General features: G+C 41.3%; 1 protein-coding gene across 1 annotated transcript in view; it reads right to left on the bottom strand.

Annotated features, from left to right (window-relative positions):
• The window catches only part of LOC121330460 (probable helicase with zinc finger domain), a 43,161-nt gene that overhangs the window by 7,672 nt on the left and 20,330 nt on the right, over positions 1-15,159 (bottom strand). The window contains exons 21-28 of the mRNA XM_041276991.1: positions 13,821-14,049; positions 13,192-13,396; positions 9,820-9,874; positions 9,044-9,219; positions 7,194-7,389; positions 5,688-5,755; positions 4,786-5,194; positions 4,298-4,547 (exon numbers count right to left, since the gene is read on the bottom strand). Of these exons, the coding sequence (XP_041132925.1) occupies positions 4,298-4,547; positions 4,786-5,194; positions 5,688-5,755; positions 7,194-7,389; positions 9,044-9,219; positions 9,820-9,874; positions 13,192-13,396; positions 13,821-14,049 (1,588 nt within the window). The remainder of the gene's footprint in view (positions 1-4,297; positions 4,548-4,785; positions 5,195-5,687; positions 5,756-7,193; positions 7,390-9,043; positions 9,220-9,819; positions 9,875-13,191; positions 13,397-13,820; positions 14,050-15,159) is intronic.

Raw genomic sequence — 15,159 nt, 5'->3', positions numbered from 1 at the left:
TAGAATCTCATACAGTGTTCAATCAAATGTACACTGTAATTATATACTAACTGCAAAATACATACAATGCAAATTACAAAACATATACAAATTTAAACTACACAAGTAATTGTCTTTGAGACCATCTCTTGTCCTTAACAGTGTATTAAAAAAGATTGACCAGAATTTACTATAGTTCTAACATACTGCACCATTTACTGAACACCACCCAATGTGGATACCTACACTGAACAAAAATATAAACGCAACATGTAAAGTGTTGGTCCCATGTTTCATGAGCTGAAATAAAAAATCCCAGAAATTTTCCACACACACAAAAAGCTTATTTCTCTCAAATTTTGTGCACAAATTTGTTTACATCCCTGTTAGTGAGCATTTCTCCTTTGCCAAGATAATCCATCCACCTGACAGGTGTGGCATATCAGGAAGCTGATTAAACAGCATGATCATTACACAGGTGCACCTTGTGCTGGGGACAATAAAAGGCCACTCTAAAATGTGCAGTTTTGTCACACAACACAATGCCACATATGTCCCAAGTTTTGAGGGAGCATGCAATTGGCATGCTGACTGCAGGAATGTCCACCAGAGCTGTTGCCAGAAAATTGAATGTTCATTTCTCTACCATAAGCCGCCTCCAACTTCGTTTTAGAGAATTTGGCAGTACGTCCAACCGGCCTCACAACCGCAGACCACGTGTAACCACGCCAGCCCAGGACCTCCACATCCGGCTTCTTCACCTGCAGGACCATCTGAGACCAGCCACCCGGACAGCTGATGAAACTGTGGGTATGTACAACCGAAGAATTTCTGCACAAACTGTCAGAAACCGTCTCAGGGAAGCTCATCTGCGTGATCGTCGTCCTCACCAGGGTCTTGACCTGACTGCAGTTCGGTGCCATAACCAACTTCAGTGGGAAAATGCTCACCTTTGATGGCCACTGGCAAGCTGGAGAAGTGTGCTCTTCATGGATGAATCCCGGTTTCAACTGTACCGGGCAGATGGCAGACAGCGTGTATGGCGTCGTGTGGGAGAGCGGTTTGCTGATGTCAACGTTGTGACCAGAGTGTCTCACGGTGGCGGTGGGGTTATGGTATGGGCAGGCATAAGCTACTGACAACGAACACAATTGCATTTTATCGATGGCAATTTGAATGCACAGAGATACCGTGACGAGATTCTGAGGCCCATTGTCGTGCCATTCATCCGCCGCCATCACCTCATGTTTCAGCATGATAATGCACAGCCCCATGTCGCAAGGATCTGTACACAATTCATGGAAGCTGAAAACGTCCCAGTTCTTCCATGGCCTGCATACTCACCAGACATGTCACCCAATGAGCATGTTTGGGATGCTCTGGATCGACGTGTATGACAGCGTGTTCCAGTTCCCGCCATTATCCAGCAACTTCACATAGCCATTGAAGAGGAGTGGGACAACATTCCACAGGCCACAATCAAGAGCCCGATCAACTCTATGCAAAGGAGATGTGTCGCGCTGCATGAATCAAATGGTGGTCACACCAGATACTGACTGGTTTTCTGATCCACGTCCCTACCTTTTTTTTAAGGTATCTGTGACCAACAGATGCATATCTGTATTCCCAGTCATGTGAAATCCATAGATTAGGGCCTAATGAATTTATTTCAACTGACTGATTTCCTTATATGAACGGTAACTCAGTAAAATCTTTGAAATTGTTGCATGTTGTGTTTATATTTTTGTTCAGTGTATATTGTAATTGTTGTTTGTAACTAAATATTAGTTTTAAATGTTTCACATAGATCTTTTACTGTCAACAAATAAGTGTAAGGCAAAATTTACAAATTCTGGATGTGCCAAAACTTTCCAAGCCTGGCTTCTCCTAAACTAATTCAGGCCTCGTCCTTTGTGACCTTGTTTTGCTTTCGCCCGATCGCCCAGATTCAGTAAACTCTGTGCTGTACTGGTCCACACCGACACCAACACTCTGCATGACAGACAGAGGTCAGACAGAAATATCTTTAATCAGTTTGGCTTATTCCACTGAAAGAGCCATTTTGCTGGGCCTAGAGGGAGATTCCCAACTTCCTCAAACCACTGATTGAATTTATTCTGTGCTAATTAAAAAAGCCAGGCTTCACAGCAAAGAATCCGCAATAAACGTTTCACTTACATACGTTTTATTAGTATTATGCCACCTCTGCTGAAAAGGCTCTCTTAAAATACTAGCTCACTGCAACTGCATGCTAATGAAGAGCTGCCAGATGTAATTACTGCTTTGTATAAAGAAAGAGAGAGAGAGAGAGAGAGAGAGAGAGAGAGAGAGAGAGAGAGAGAGAGAGAGAGAGAGAGAGAGAGAGAGCATACACACTACAGGAGTAGATAGAACATGTCACATTGCATAGCAGTTTGAGCAATCTTAGGATTATTGGCATAATTATGTTTCTTTGACAATGCATCCCCCTGGACTGCATAAAAAAAAAGCAAATTAATGGACTGAAGCCATTTTATAGGACTGGAAGATGTGTTCTTATCTGGGCAATTGAGGTCAAGTGACCCCAAGCCAGGACCTGGAATATTAAAACTCAAAACCAAAATGCAACACCTGCCAAAAACATTACAGTACCTTTACATTCTGTTTTATTTTAGATTTCGTGATCGTCCGATTTAAAAATCATGGATAGACTACATCAAAAAATTCACTTGTCAGAAGAAAACCAAACAAACACAAAACACTTTGCTGAATGCCAGGAATGACACAATGGGAAGTTTATAATTTGTACACAAAGCAGTGCAATAATAGATTTAACAGAACAGCTAAAACCTAATTTGCAAAATCCCCTCATGTGGACGAGCCAGTGAATCGCTCTGCATGTTGAATCGCTGGAATACACACCCAAGCGTGTGACTGCTGTGGTTCATCTAATTAGGCTCAGCTGTGTTTAATAATGCTCATAGTAAAGCCTGGAATGGCTCCAACTGCAATGCAATGGGAATCTTTTTCCGATCCTCACAATGGCACTCGGCACTGCAGATTGACTCCTAACATCATGAAGTGCCCCAAAATCTGGACAGACTAATCTCACTTTCAAATTTTTAAACTCTTGCGATAAGGTTGGCCATCTCAAGCTGTACAGAAAGCTTAGGTAAAAACTTTTAGTGCAAGCAGACCACTGTGATGGCCTACTTTTGATGTTGAAACGCTTCTATAGGGGCTGCTAGAGATTTTTAAGCAATTTCCTGGGTATTTCCAGCCTGATCTGCAAAATGCTGGGAGAGATAAGCACAGAAGAGCAATTTGATTCAACAGCACGTCTTGTCAATCCACATGGAGAGGCAACTCTGGACAATGGAAGAAATTATTCTGTGCATACACTATGAATGTGGGAATTGTCCCTTCGCAGCTGCCAGTTTTAAATCAAGAGCTCTGCCACCAGAGTGCAATTTGGAAGAGGAGCATGTGCTCTCCAGCACCACAAAACCAGATTCTCAAACAGCACAGTTTTCAAAAGGGTGTAATGATAGTCTTTGTTTCAATTACACCCAGCGAATGCCTCATTTGAGTTTCTTAGAGGATGCTTTTGACCTATCTGTAGAACCACCTGCTTTCACTCCACGGTTTCTTGATGTACTAGTCATTCGAGTGAAACTAACGCAAAATCACTAACAAAAAGATTTGAATGCATTACTTAAATTTACATTTTCTGTATATATCACACCTGCGTTTGCTGTGCCTCTTAAAATAAAGTCCAGAAAAATCTTTCTAGTGCCAAAATTGCCTTCTTAAAGTGAAGCTCACCCTTTATCTTAGACTCTATGGGTGTCCATTGTGTAGACTCTCAGAACAGACCCAGATAGTAGCCACTCCTCCAAAATGCATTTTTCTAACTTTTACCCAGTACTGGAATTTATAGAGAGAGCTACTTAAGATTACAAACATCACAATGAATCCCCGTCAATCTTAGGAGTCATAGTTTGCATGTCCGATTTAACTTAAATGTACCTGTAGAGATGGACATATACACAAAATATTTATTAGTGGTGGACCACTAGATTACTGTAACAAAAACGTGGGTCAGCAAATAAACTAATCCAGGCTGTCATAAAAATAGGGACATATTGAAAATGTCCCAGCAATCCAGTCATTCTGGACTTTGTGGTTTTGGTTTTGTGATGTGGTCTACTGTCCACTAAGCAGCAGGTTGATTCCAGCAAGAGCTAAACAGACTTGAAGGCAGGTGAAATGAAGACAGGGCACCATCTATCCCCCTCACAAACACAAACATAAGGGAAAATAATTTAAATGAAGGTACCTCTCGTGCACAGGTAACTTGGGATCCCCGTGATAGCTGTTGACATGATTTGAATCCTGCTGGGAGAGCCGGAAGACGTCATGGTTCTGGATGAGAGGGGTGTGCATGTTCAGAGACTGAGGAACACTATGATGATGGTGATTATGATTAGGATGGTCACTGACCAGGTCACCACACTGCTCCATCCACTGGCTGAACTTGGAGATGCATTTGTCAGAACTTTGCACATTCTCCCTCATTGCAGAGTTTACTAAAATGCCAGAAAACAAAAAGATGACGAGGAAATATGGTCAATTTAATGCAACAAGACCTGCTGAGCATCAATAACAAGTTACCAACAGAGCAGGAAAACCACATGTCAGCAACCTGGATGACCAATCCTACATCCACTGCATGTCTGTATATGGACTCAGTTACCAGATAAAAACAACCCTGGGTCAACATTATAAATTTAAATAAACAAAAACAGATCGCATGCATTATCTTACTGTGTGTCCCGTTCTGCAGGTTCGCCTGGGGGCTCCCTTGTGGCACGGTGACCCTGGCGCTGCTCAGTCCTGGAGAGAGGTGAGGTGGCAGGGGTGCTGGGGAGGGGCTTCTCCTTATGTGCTCCATGCGGCCCAGCAAGGGCGAGCGGCAGGGCTCAGGGGAGGAGGCAAAGGGCAGGGGGGTCCTGTCCAGGCTGTAGGGGAGGCTGTCCATGCTGGGGTTTCCAGGGAATCTGCTGGGGCTGTGGAGACCCTGCGGACCGAGGCTGTGGTGAGACTTCACGTCGGAGAAGGAGCTGTTGAAATATGGCTTGGCGCTGTGGCCAAACTTCGGAGTCAAGCTTCTGTCCATCTGACCCTCCGACAGCCAGAAGGGTCCCCCACCTAGAGAGTCCAGATTTGCTAAAAACTGAAATGGGGGGAAATAATGTTTTTTGGGCACATCAACAAAGTCAGCAGTAGGAAATGCTAATCCTTCCTAAATAATCAGAACACATCAAAAACCAAATGGCATTAATTGTATGAAGGTCAGTAGCATGCAACATCATTAGTTTAACGGATAAATCCTACAACAGCATGATTCAATTGTTTCAGAATAACAGTGTCAGGTTTACTTTTTTTGGGGGGGGGTTTCAAAACTCAGCAAGGTTATATTGTTAAGAAACTTCCTAAACCAGAAAATTAACCAATTAAAAAGACAGCATTCTTCCAAAGGGAGTTTTGACAAGTCTGTTTGGGGGAAAAGGATTTAAAAAAAAATTTGACAAAGAAAAGCAAACGTATTTATATTTCTTTACTTCTGTAGAATACATCTATTCTTTGGAAACAGATAATTCAGTTATTTAAAAAAAAAAGAACAAAATACAATATATAATGTTTGGAGATATCCATACACCACGTACCTTTTCTTTCATTTCGTTTTCCTTCCAGAGCTTCACAGTCTCAAAACCTGGAATCATTTCTTCTCGCCCTGACATGAAAAACAAAATAAGAATGCAAAAAAAAAACACAACACAATTTCCTTATTCTACAAAACTTTATTTTAAAAATTCCTTTTTTTTTTTTTTTGGGGGGGGGGGGGGAAAGAGGAACCCCTCCCCCCCCATGATCCCAAATTCTTTGATTTTTAAGAAACTAATTTCCAAAAAAAGCACCATGAAAATTTTCCCACTTCTGAAGCTACTGCGAGAGAACTGTACCACGTGGGCTGTCTGCATGATTGGCAGAATAAGGGAAATCACTGACAGCTGGATCCTACTGGGGGTTGCTACAGCTCCCAATCACTGGCATTGTAGCTGAAGCTTTATTCTGATACAGAGAGATGATGGGTTCAATTGCTCATTGCTCTGCTACATAAAATTAAAATGAGAACAAAATTATAGCTGCAATTTAATACTGCCAAAGAAGCTTTCTTTAAAATAATATACCTCTGATTATTTCATTTTAAAACAGCGTGTAAAAAGATAAAAAACCTTTATACAAAAAAAAAAGGTGAATATACAATACACATCTTGAAGTCTTCATGGGCCACTGTACTACTTTATCTGGTATAGACTGCTGTATTTAATTATCACAGTTTGTAATGGCAAGCATTGATCAGTGTTATGTATTCTTGATACAAAATATGTAGATAATTCTGGTCTTAAAATTACAGTTTGTTTTTTTTTAATTTAATTTATTTTTATTTTATTTTTTTTAAATGCAGACCATTCTTGTAGCTCTAAAAAAAAACGCAAATTGTTCGATTTCTTAGGTCTGTCCTAATGAAAAGGGAGGAAAAGGGTTTCTTATAAACACACCTTTAAGAAACAGTTTGCTGAGCTCTCGCAGGGCTGTTGGCCATTCATTCTGTGATGAGACCAACAGCCTCCAAGACTTAACAAAATTCCATGGCTTTACAATCGCATCTAAAAACTTTCGAAAAGGATGGAAGCCGACATCTGTAACTTATAGCATCATTTAACAGAAAGGCCAGAACAAAAATGTGTTTTGTTTCACTTTACAACACAGCGTGGGAGAGAACATTCCGTTTCTTGTTTCAAAAAGCTGTGAGAGGAATTTGTAGAAGGTGCAATCCTCATCCATTCCAAATACAAATATGGAGAAATACTGCAAGCATTCTTACAGCACATGTTAAGAAGACAAGTTGCATAAGATCTAGACTATCAGTGGCCTATAAAAAAAAAGGATGTTTTTGTTTAGTTTTTTTTTTTTTAATTGTCAAAAGCACGCACACACTGTAAACGCTTGATTGTCAAGATTCTGCACCTACCTAATCCATGCAATTGGGTTTTAATGGCTAAAAAAGCCTGCACAATTACAATCATTATGTAAAAATGTTAAAATATGCTTTATTAATATTCATCAAGGTGAGCCAAAATCCCATGTATTACACCCTATATGCTCACCTGTTTTGCTGTGTTCCACACTGCCATCTATTGATGACTGGTATGTCTGGTGAGGAGAGAGTGGTCCAGAGACGAAGGGTCCAGGAGAGAGACGGCCCTGGTTTTGCAGCAGGTTGATATTATAGGCCACAGCCGCCTGACAGGCCATGATCCGTGGGTCTAGTGGTAACCGGTTCTGGTAACCAGAGCAGGGCACCTAGAAAACCAACAGAACCACGGGTCAGCGCTGTTCTCCGTTTCCGTGCGGGTAAAAACAAAACAAATTAAAGGTAGATGCCTTATTTCCTGCAAGTGCTTGGATTTGTTAGCTTTTGTTAGGGATGCATGTTCCTGCCCAGACATACAGTTTTCACTTTACAGATTTGCAAACATCTAAAGAAACACTCGTCCAACTGTGACAAAACTTCTTTAGCATAGGGTAATATAACAGATCACAACTGGGGGGGAGGGGGGAACTCGTCTGTCCGTTTGTCTGCCTGTACGTCACACTTTTTACATATGTGAGGAACCGCTTCTCTAGAGAAGAGAAAAACAAAATCTGGTGGTATATAGAGGCATGTGTCCATCTATTTGTATGTCAAACTTACATTTTATGTGCATACAGTGGTCTGCTTTTTCATATTAAAGAGTGCTCTAATTTTGCTGGTGTGACGGCAGACGAACGTGAGCGACATGCTTATTTAAAAGTGTTGGACTGCGACCGAGGCCTGGGGATGTGACGGCAGCGTGGCTTGGTTTACAGAAGACGTGCACCCAGCAGGACAAGCCGTCTAAAATACAAGGCAGAGGAGAGCACACTCCCAATTCATGCTTTTCAAACACAGATTATACAAGGTCTGCACGCAAGAACATGTTATCCTGTAATTTGTCATATTTCATAAATCAAATGTGAAAATAGGATGAATACAAAACGCGTTAGTAACATACATCAAACGACTACAACATGACAAACGTAGACCCCTCCAGCCTCATCTTTTAAGGACTCTGAAGCATGAAACACGGGCATTCTCAAGGAAAGAAAATCAGATACTGGAAGTTACAACGTTAAACAGAGCTGAGCAGCAGAGGATTGTTATTTTAACCCTCTTGCGTTTAGTCTTCACAAGCCTTTTTTGTGGAACTGGAAAAATAAAATTAGCTTGACCCCCATGAGCCAGCGAAGTCAGGGAATTAAGAGGAGATGTGCTAGACGCTACAGAAGGACATGGACAGAAAATTCTTTTTGCGGATGAGGAGGCTTGGATTTTCCATAATGCGGATGACTCACCACTTCAGATGCACACTGCAAAACAAATGAGGTGCACAGTTCAGGCTTCAGAGCACACAATGCTGATAAATATTTAAAAAGCTTATGAAAAAATATAAAACTAAAAAAGGATTGGGGGGAGGAGTCACATTACTTGACCTCTGTGCTAATTTGACTGGCAGAACACTGAATACACTGTCAGTACAGATCACTAGAAATGAGAACAGATATTAACCTTTTCTACTTCCAGTGTTAGTGGTTGTCTATAATAAGCTCTGTCCACCTATTCATTGATAGCAGCCATTTAAAAAAAACACGGACTGTTAAACCAAAAGCACAATGCCAAAATGAATACTGAGCAGATGCTGCGTAACCTGTACTACTCCAGCGCAGCAGAGGGTCATCTATTTGCTGAGACAATGTACGAGTCCTGCAACTTCATTTACCCCTTGTAGTTTGCTTGCCCTTGTTGGATGGAAAGCCAGGAGTGTTCAGTGTGTAAAATGGGAACAGTTAATTAAGACTGATGAGCAAATATGTCGACTGTAGCTTTGGATCAGACAGAGGGGAAGTGGAGGGATCAGGAAGGTCCAGAGGTACTCACAGGCACTGGCATGACGAAGCGGCTCCTGTAAGGAGGGATGCACACAATGTTGTTCCTGCCCAGGGGTTCACTTCTCTGCAGGGGGCTTGCTGATTTCCCAAAGACGGAGTGGCGCCCAGAAGGAAACTGAAAGGAGCAAACCGGGCTGCCGACAAGCCCCGCAGGGCTGTTGTGTCCTGGGAAAGCATACACACACACACACACACACACACACACAGAAGAGGGAGGGAGGTAGAGGGGGGAAAAAAGAGCTTAAGATGAACAGATGTTTACTGTTCTGATTTGTCCTTAGATTCGCACGCAAGGCTTTGTTTATCCAGTATATAAAAAGGCAGCAATATGCTCACGGATTCAGATATGTAGCCTTCAGTATGTATTATATGCATGTCTCTAAATAAAATATAATACATTTTAAAGGACCTGTTAGGAAACAACTGGATTTGTGATTGCCTCAGGGGATCATAACTAAAAGACCCCTCCATTTACTCTACCTAAGCACCTGGCAATAAAAAAGACCTGGCCAATCTTTTGGGTATAGCAGGTTTGCTCTCTGGAAAGACAGTCAAGCCAAGAATAGGCTTGGAAGCATCAGAACTGGAAACTCTTGTTGAGTACACAGAGAGAAATGAATGGCTTCTTAAAATGTCCAATTTATAAAAGTAGCTCTTTATTTGAGTTTGTCCACTTGATAGCTGTTCTATTTGTAAAGCCTGCTAAAAAATACAGGTACATTATTTTCAAAGATAATACAGCAAACGAGAACAAACTTCTCTTACCATAAACCTCTGCTTGTCCTGGGGGCTTGAAGCGGTGGAATTGAGGCCTTCTAGTCTGAAACAAGAACACACATTTCCTTTCGTTCATCAAGCAGAATGAATTGTTCCAAGAAACAATTTAAGATGAAGAATGCTGAAATCTAAAAGATAGAAAAGGCGCAGGCAATCTTCCACACCTATACAACTTGGGTCTAGCCACTTCTTTTTTAACCCATCCCTCTCATCACGCGATGTGACCTTTATGGTGTCACAAGCTAGGCAGTACTGTGAAGAAGCCCTTATCCAGAAGACTCCTTTGGGTAAATGTATATGGAATAAGCTCTGGAGGAACACGTTTTTTGTATTAGTCTGCACCCAAAAAGACCTCCTATCAACAATAATAACTATATATTATATATACTGTATAACTAGACCACAATTGAGACTAACTGCTACAAAGTTCACTTCTGTTAGTTGCATTGAAATAAAATTTTAAAAAAGGAAAAATCATGGCTCCCCTCCCACACACACAAGAATCTGCAAACACAGACAGAGCTGTAAATGAGATTTGCATTGCTTCCATGCTAATTAAATGTGCTGCAATGCTTTTGCCCTGTGAGTGAGTAACAGCTAATGTGTTTAGCAGTCATAGAAGAGAATTCTTTACAATGGGAGGGGGGGGGATAGTTAGCCATTTCCCTGTTAAATAAGGCTCCAGGGAATGAGAATTTTACTTTAATTTCGTCTAATTGACGAATAAAAATTTCGTCTTTGACCTGCTCTCAGAACCCTCTTTTTCTGCTGCAAACCCATTGATTACGATGTGAACACTGACTAGGCACGGCTCTCTGGAGCAAATGTTAGCTGTAGCCATGGCGTCATTTCTTTACTGTTTTCATTGAATATCTCTTTTTTTAGTTTATCAATATTTTTCCATAGGAACCCAGCTTTCTTCTTTCCTTTTCTTCACACATTAAATTTATTTAGTCTAAAAACATCCAAGTACACCATTTCATAGTGAGCTCCTGAAGACAGCCTGTACTCACACAACACAGACCCATGTTTCTGCTATACTAGGACTACACAGGAAGTCCAGCGGGAACACTTGCGCTTCACTGTGTTCTCTGCTCAGATTAATACAGAGCGACACAGTAAGTGACAGCAATCAGGCTGACTGACAGTAACAGAATTTAGTGTTGTGACTTTGTGAAGAAAGGGATCAACAAACCACCCATTTAAAAGATTGTACTAAAAAAGTCACAGCCAGAAAACACATTTTGATTGTGTCCCCCTTTTTCAAAATGGACAGAGCTCAGTGAAAGGGTTGAAGAAATGCTTATTTTTGATCATCTTCACAAAAGTGATTATACATTGTTTTCAACATGACTTAGACAAGGAACAGACCTAATTAGAATTACCAGCAGCTCCTAGTTAGGAGTCTATATAATTTGCATTTTTTTAACACTGAAGGGCTTAATGAGCTGCCATTAATTATCACTTCATTCAAGTGAGAAAGAAGAAGAAACAACAGTAGTCGTAGTCTGGGACAGTAAGAGTAAAAAATGCATTTACATTTTTTGTTTTTAAGATATACATTTTTTTTTTTTTTTTAAACGAACTTGGTTGCTCAGAGATTACAGCTCACTTCTGTGGCCCAAGGTCATTCCTGAAGACGATTTGCAGTAAAATAAGCAGGGTCGAGATGAGCTGAGACGCTCATCTCAAGCCGTGAACAGAAAAGAAAATATTGTTTCATTCTGCTGAACTGAACAAATAGAGCACAAACAAACCCCTTCCCCATGGATACCCCATCTCTGTTAGGGACGCTGCATCACTTCCTATTAAGACTTAAATGTTGTTGAGAACAACCATTTAGCTTTGTCAGTTTCAGGAGAAAGGTCAATAAATATGGTGCTTTGTCAATATCACAAGTTGTTAAAGCAGGGTTTAACCTTTTAAGGGCCAGCACTGCATTATATTAAATAACAATATTCATAGCAGAATGCTTGCAGTTCACACACGCTCCTGGAGAATGTACAACAACAGTGGAGAGCTCTTAAAAATCTTTTTTTAAAACACTAAAGGGTAACAAGCCTTTTTGTCCACCCCCGCAGTGAAATTTATTTAAGTGACTCATTACCATTGAATCATCCACGTTAGAAAGGCGGTTTAAAATTATAATCTGAACCCTACAGTCCACTGTGTATGACAACCAAACATTATGAATAACACTCCAAATTAGAACAGTGCAGAGCAGAATGTCGTGTCCACCACTCAACCCATTGCTAAAAGACTGAAACAAAACAGCAGGTGTATAAAACCAATATGATCCAGTCATACTAACAGAAAGAGCTACAAATCAGAATGAGTAAACCTCTTCCATCCTCTACTCACGTTTAACACAATGTATTCCAAAGCCTGAAAGCCATTGTAAATCCTCAAGAAGAGAGATGCTGCTTCTCTAATATCTCAAGTCATATTGGTGTACGGTACCTGCTCAGAAATGAAGGGTTCTGAATTGCAAGTAATGCAATTTTGTAAACACCACAGGAGGTTCTGTAACCCCTTAATAAATACTTAATTAACAAACTAACACATATTTGAACAAAACACGTCTTTAGTGAAGAAAAGCCTTAATCCAAAATACTGACAGTCATTCTGTATATGTATTCAAATGTGGTATGACCTCCTTTGGACTTTTGCAGCCTATTAGAGATCTAATCTGGTTTGCAAGGTGAGGTGGTTAAATCAAAAGGTGATTAACTGCATGGCATTCCTAGCTTCTTGCTATTTAGCATTTTAATATTTACTGCTGCAAAATATAATGGGATGATGACACTCAGTTGCATGGTGTTTGCAGGTCATCTGCTTGGAACAGCTCTGATAGGTTAGATTGTATTACACATGCACCTCACCTTGGTTAGTGTATCACTCAACTGCTAAGTGACCTATAAATCTGTGTTACGGGAAGCAAAGCGCTTGTAAATACCTCCATCTGCAATGTGAACTGGGATGCCTAGGAAAGGAAAGCATGTACTATTACAATCGTTTGGCTTGGCATACATCCATGCTCATGATACAGCTTCTCTAGCTAATGTATAGTGCTGGATGGCACAGAATAAGGCAAGGGGAACACAATGAAGCAATAAACATGATGCCCATAGAGGGCACAGTTTAAGCTCATAAGCGCCTGCCACTTGGTTAGCTATGTGCAACTGAAAAGCATTTGAGAGCTCATGCAGCATCGTTAACTCAGAGTAAATCAATCCACTGTGTTTCTCATTGCCTATGGTTACATTTTTGTAACCTTTCAGCAAGAGCTGTATTCTTTTTTGTTTTTATTATTTTTTAAACTGCTGTAGGGAGAAGGTCTAATAAGGTCCCGGTACGTACGCCGAGCCTTGGAAAGGACGCCTGCAGTCTGCGGGAGAAGGCTGGGTGCAGCAGAGTCCGTGGGATGAACTCGGGTGCGAGGGGGTTCAGCACGCAGCTCCTGCTCAGCTCCAGGTTATCGAGCTGGGTGTGAATCTCATGCAGCGCCACTCCGTGCAGGCTGCCGTGTTCGTGGCACAGCGAGATGATCCGCTCCCAGATTTTCCTGCATGGTGTGGGGGGGCCCCAAACTGACGTGGGGGGGGGCCCCCCACAGGGGGGTTGGGTTCCGGGACAGGGGGGGGTGGAAAGGTGCCAAAGAGGAGTTTCACTTGGACTTGAACGCCAGCTAAACTGGGAAACAAATGTTTCAAACTGACTTTTAGACACACAGCAAGTCTGTATTGCTAGCAACATTATGCAGACCATTTGCAAGTCAAAGGTAAAAAGCAGCACCTTTTTTGCACATGATACTTACCACTACTTAATATACATTTTAAAATTCAACTAAAAACAGCTGGCAATGCTAGTGGTGGATCATCAAGTGAATAAGCACCCTCCTAACTGGGATCACTCAGCTGAATCCATATTGACTTATATTTGATTCAGGGCCACCTGCCTTGCTTTAAGCATCTTTAAAAGGTACACACCGGCATTTTCCAATGGTGCAGAGTGCCACGGGGTCTCCCACCACAGCCAGCAGAGACTGAGCGCGAGGCAGCACGGTGCTCAGCATCCTGGAGCTGGACAGGAAGCCGTACTCCAGGTCCTCTGCCGTCTCCTCCTGCTGCTGGTCCTTCCGCTTCACCACCGCCGAGGGCTCCTTGTAGGTGTTCCTCGTCCGCACTGTACTCAGAAACAGCACCCTGAAGTGACGCCCTGCCAGAGGAACACAGCAAAATACATGAAGCCCCTCCTTGACAAGTAGCCAGCAGCAGCTGATCACAGTGTTCACATCTTGACAGAATCAGAAATGCCTGAAAAAAAAAATAAAAATCATTTTGCCTTGCATCAAGTAGCGTTTTAGAGATGAAACGTGTTCTAAGGCATACATTGTAGATCAGTTTATCACTGTACTGTAATATATGGCGCACACATAGATTAGCAGGTGCAAAGACACAATGTCACAATACTGCCGGTATATACATTTCACAATATGCAGACGCATTTAATGATACAATGTGCAGATAAAATAAGATAACATGATTCCTGTGTGAACAGACTCATTTTAAATGAGATATGATGGAACATTCACTACAAAATTGCATTTCTCCTTATTCAAGAACCAAGTAGCTGCAAGTTGCATCCCAACACACACTGTGTAATGACAGATCACAATATATTGATTCCCAATAAAATCAGTCCACCCCTATTTTAGCATCAGTGCAAAAAACAACAATGTACTACAGCCAGGAAATTGCTATCCAGCTATGACTCAGCATACCCCACCCCCCCCCCCACCCCCCCAAAGAAAACACCACACAGGTCAAAACACTTGGCTCTCCTAATACTGTGACTAGAATTTAAATGGCAACTGAGTATTACTGAATTGTTAAGGTTTTTCGGAGTTACATTATGCTCATCATATACACTTTAGTCCGCGATATTGATTTTGTTTATGTCCTCAGCAAAATCCTTGAGGATCAAAATCAGGGCAAATCTTTAATAGACGACCATGACAATCATCAGAAGAAAGGAATTCAATTCAATCTACAATACTACTCAAGTGTTAGAAAGCCTTTGTTTTACTGACCCTCGCTTTCTGTAGTCTAGTAAGCTGGAACTCGTTGAGATCGACACAGTTTTATTTCTTGCCATCACAGTTGCTATGTTTAGGCCGGAGATACACAAGCAATTGTACTGAAATACACCAGCAATTGAACGCCATGTGATGTAAAGAAAACCAAGCAGAATCTGAATTTATTAAACATTATCTCATAGTGACAGATTCATGTTTCCTGTGCCCTACTTAAAAAACAATAAGCTTAT

Source organism: Polyodon spathula, chromosome 18, assembly GCF_017654505.1.
Source record: "Polyodon spathula isolate WHYD16114869_AA chromosome 18, ASM1765450v1, whole genome shotgun sequence".
Taxonomy (NCBI): domain Eukaryota; kingdom Metazoa; phylum Chordata; class Actinopteri; order Acipenseriformes; family Polyodontidae; genus Polyodon; species Polyodon spathula.
The sequence above is the reverse complement of the archived record's forward strand: the minus strand, read 5'-3'. Positions and strand labels throughout refer to the sequence as shown.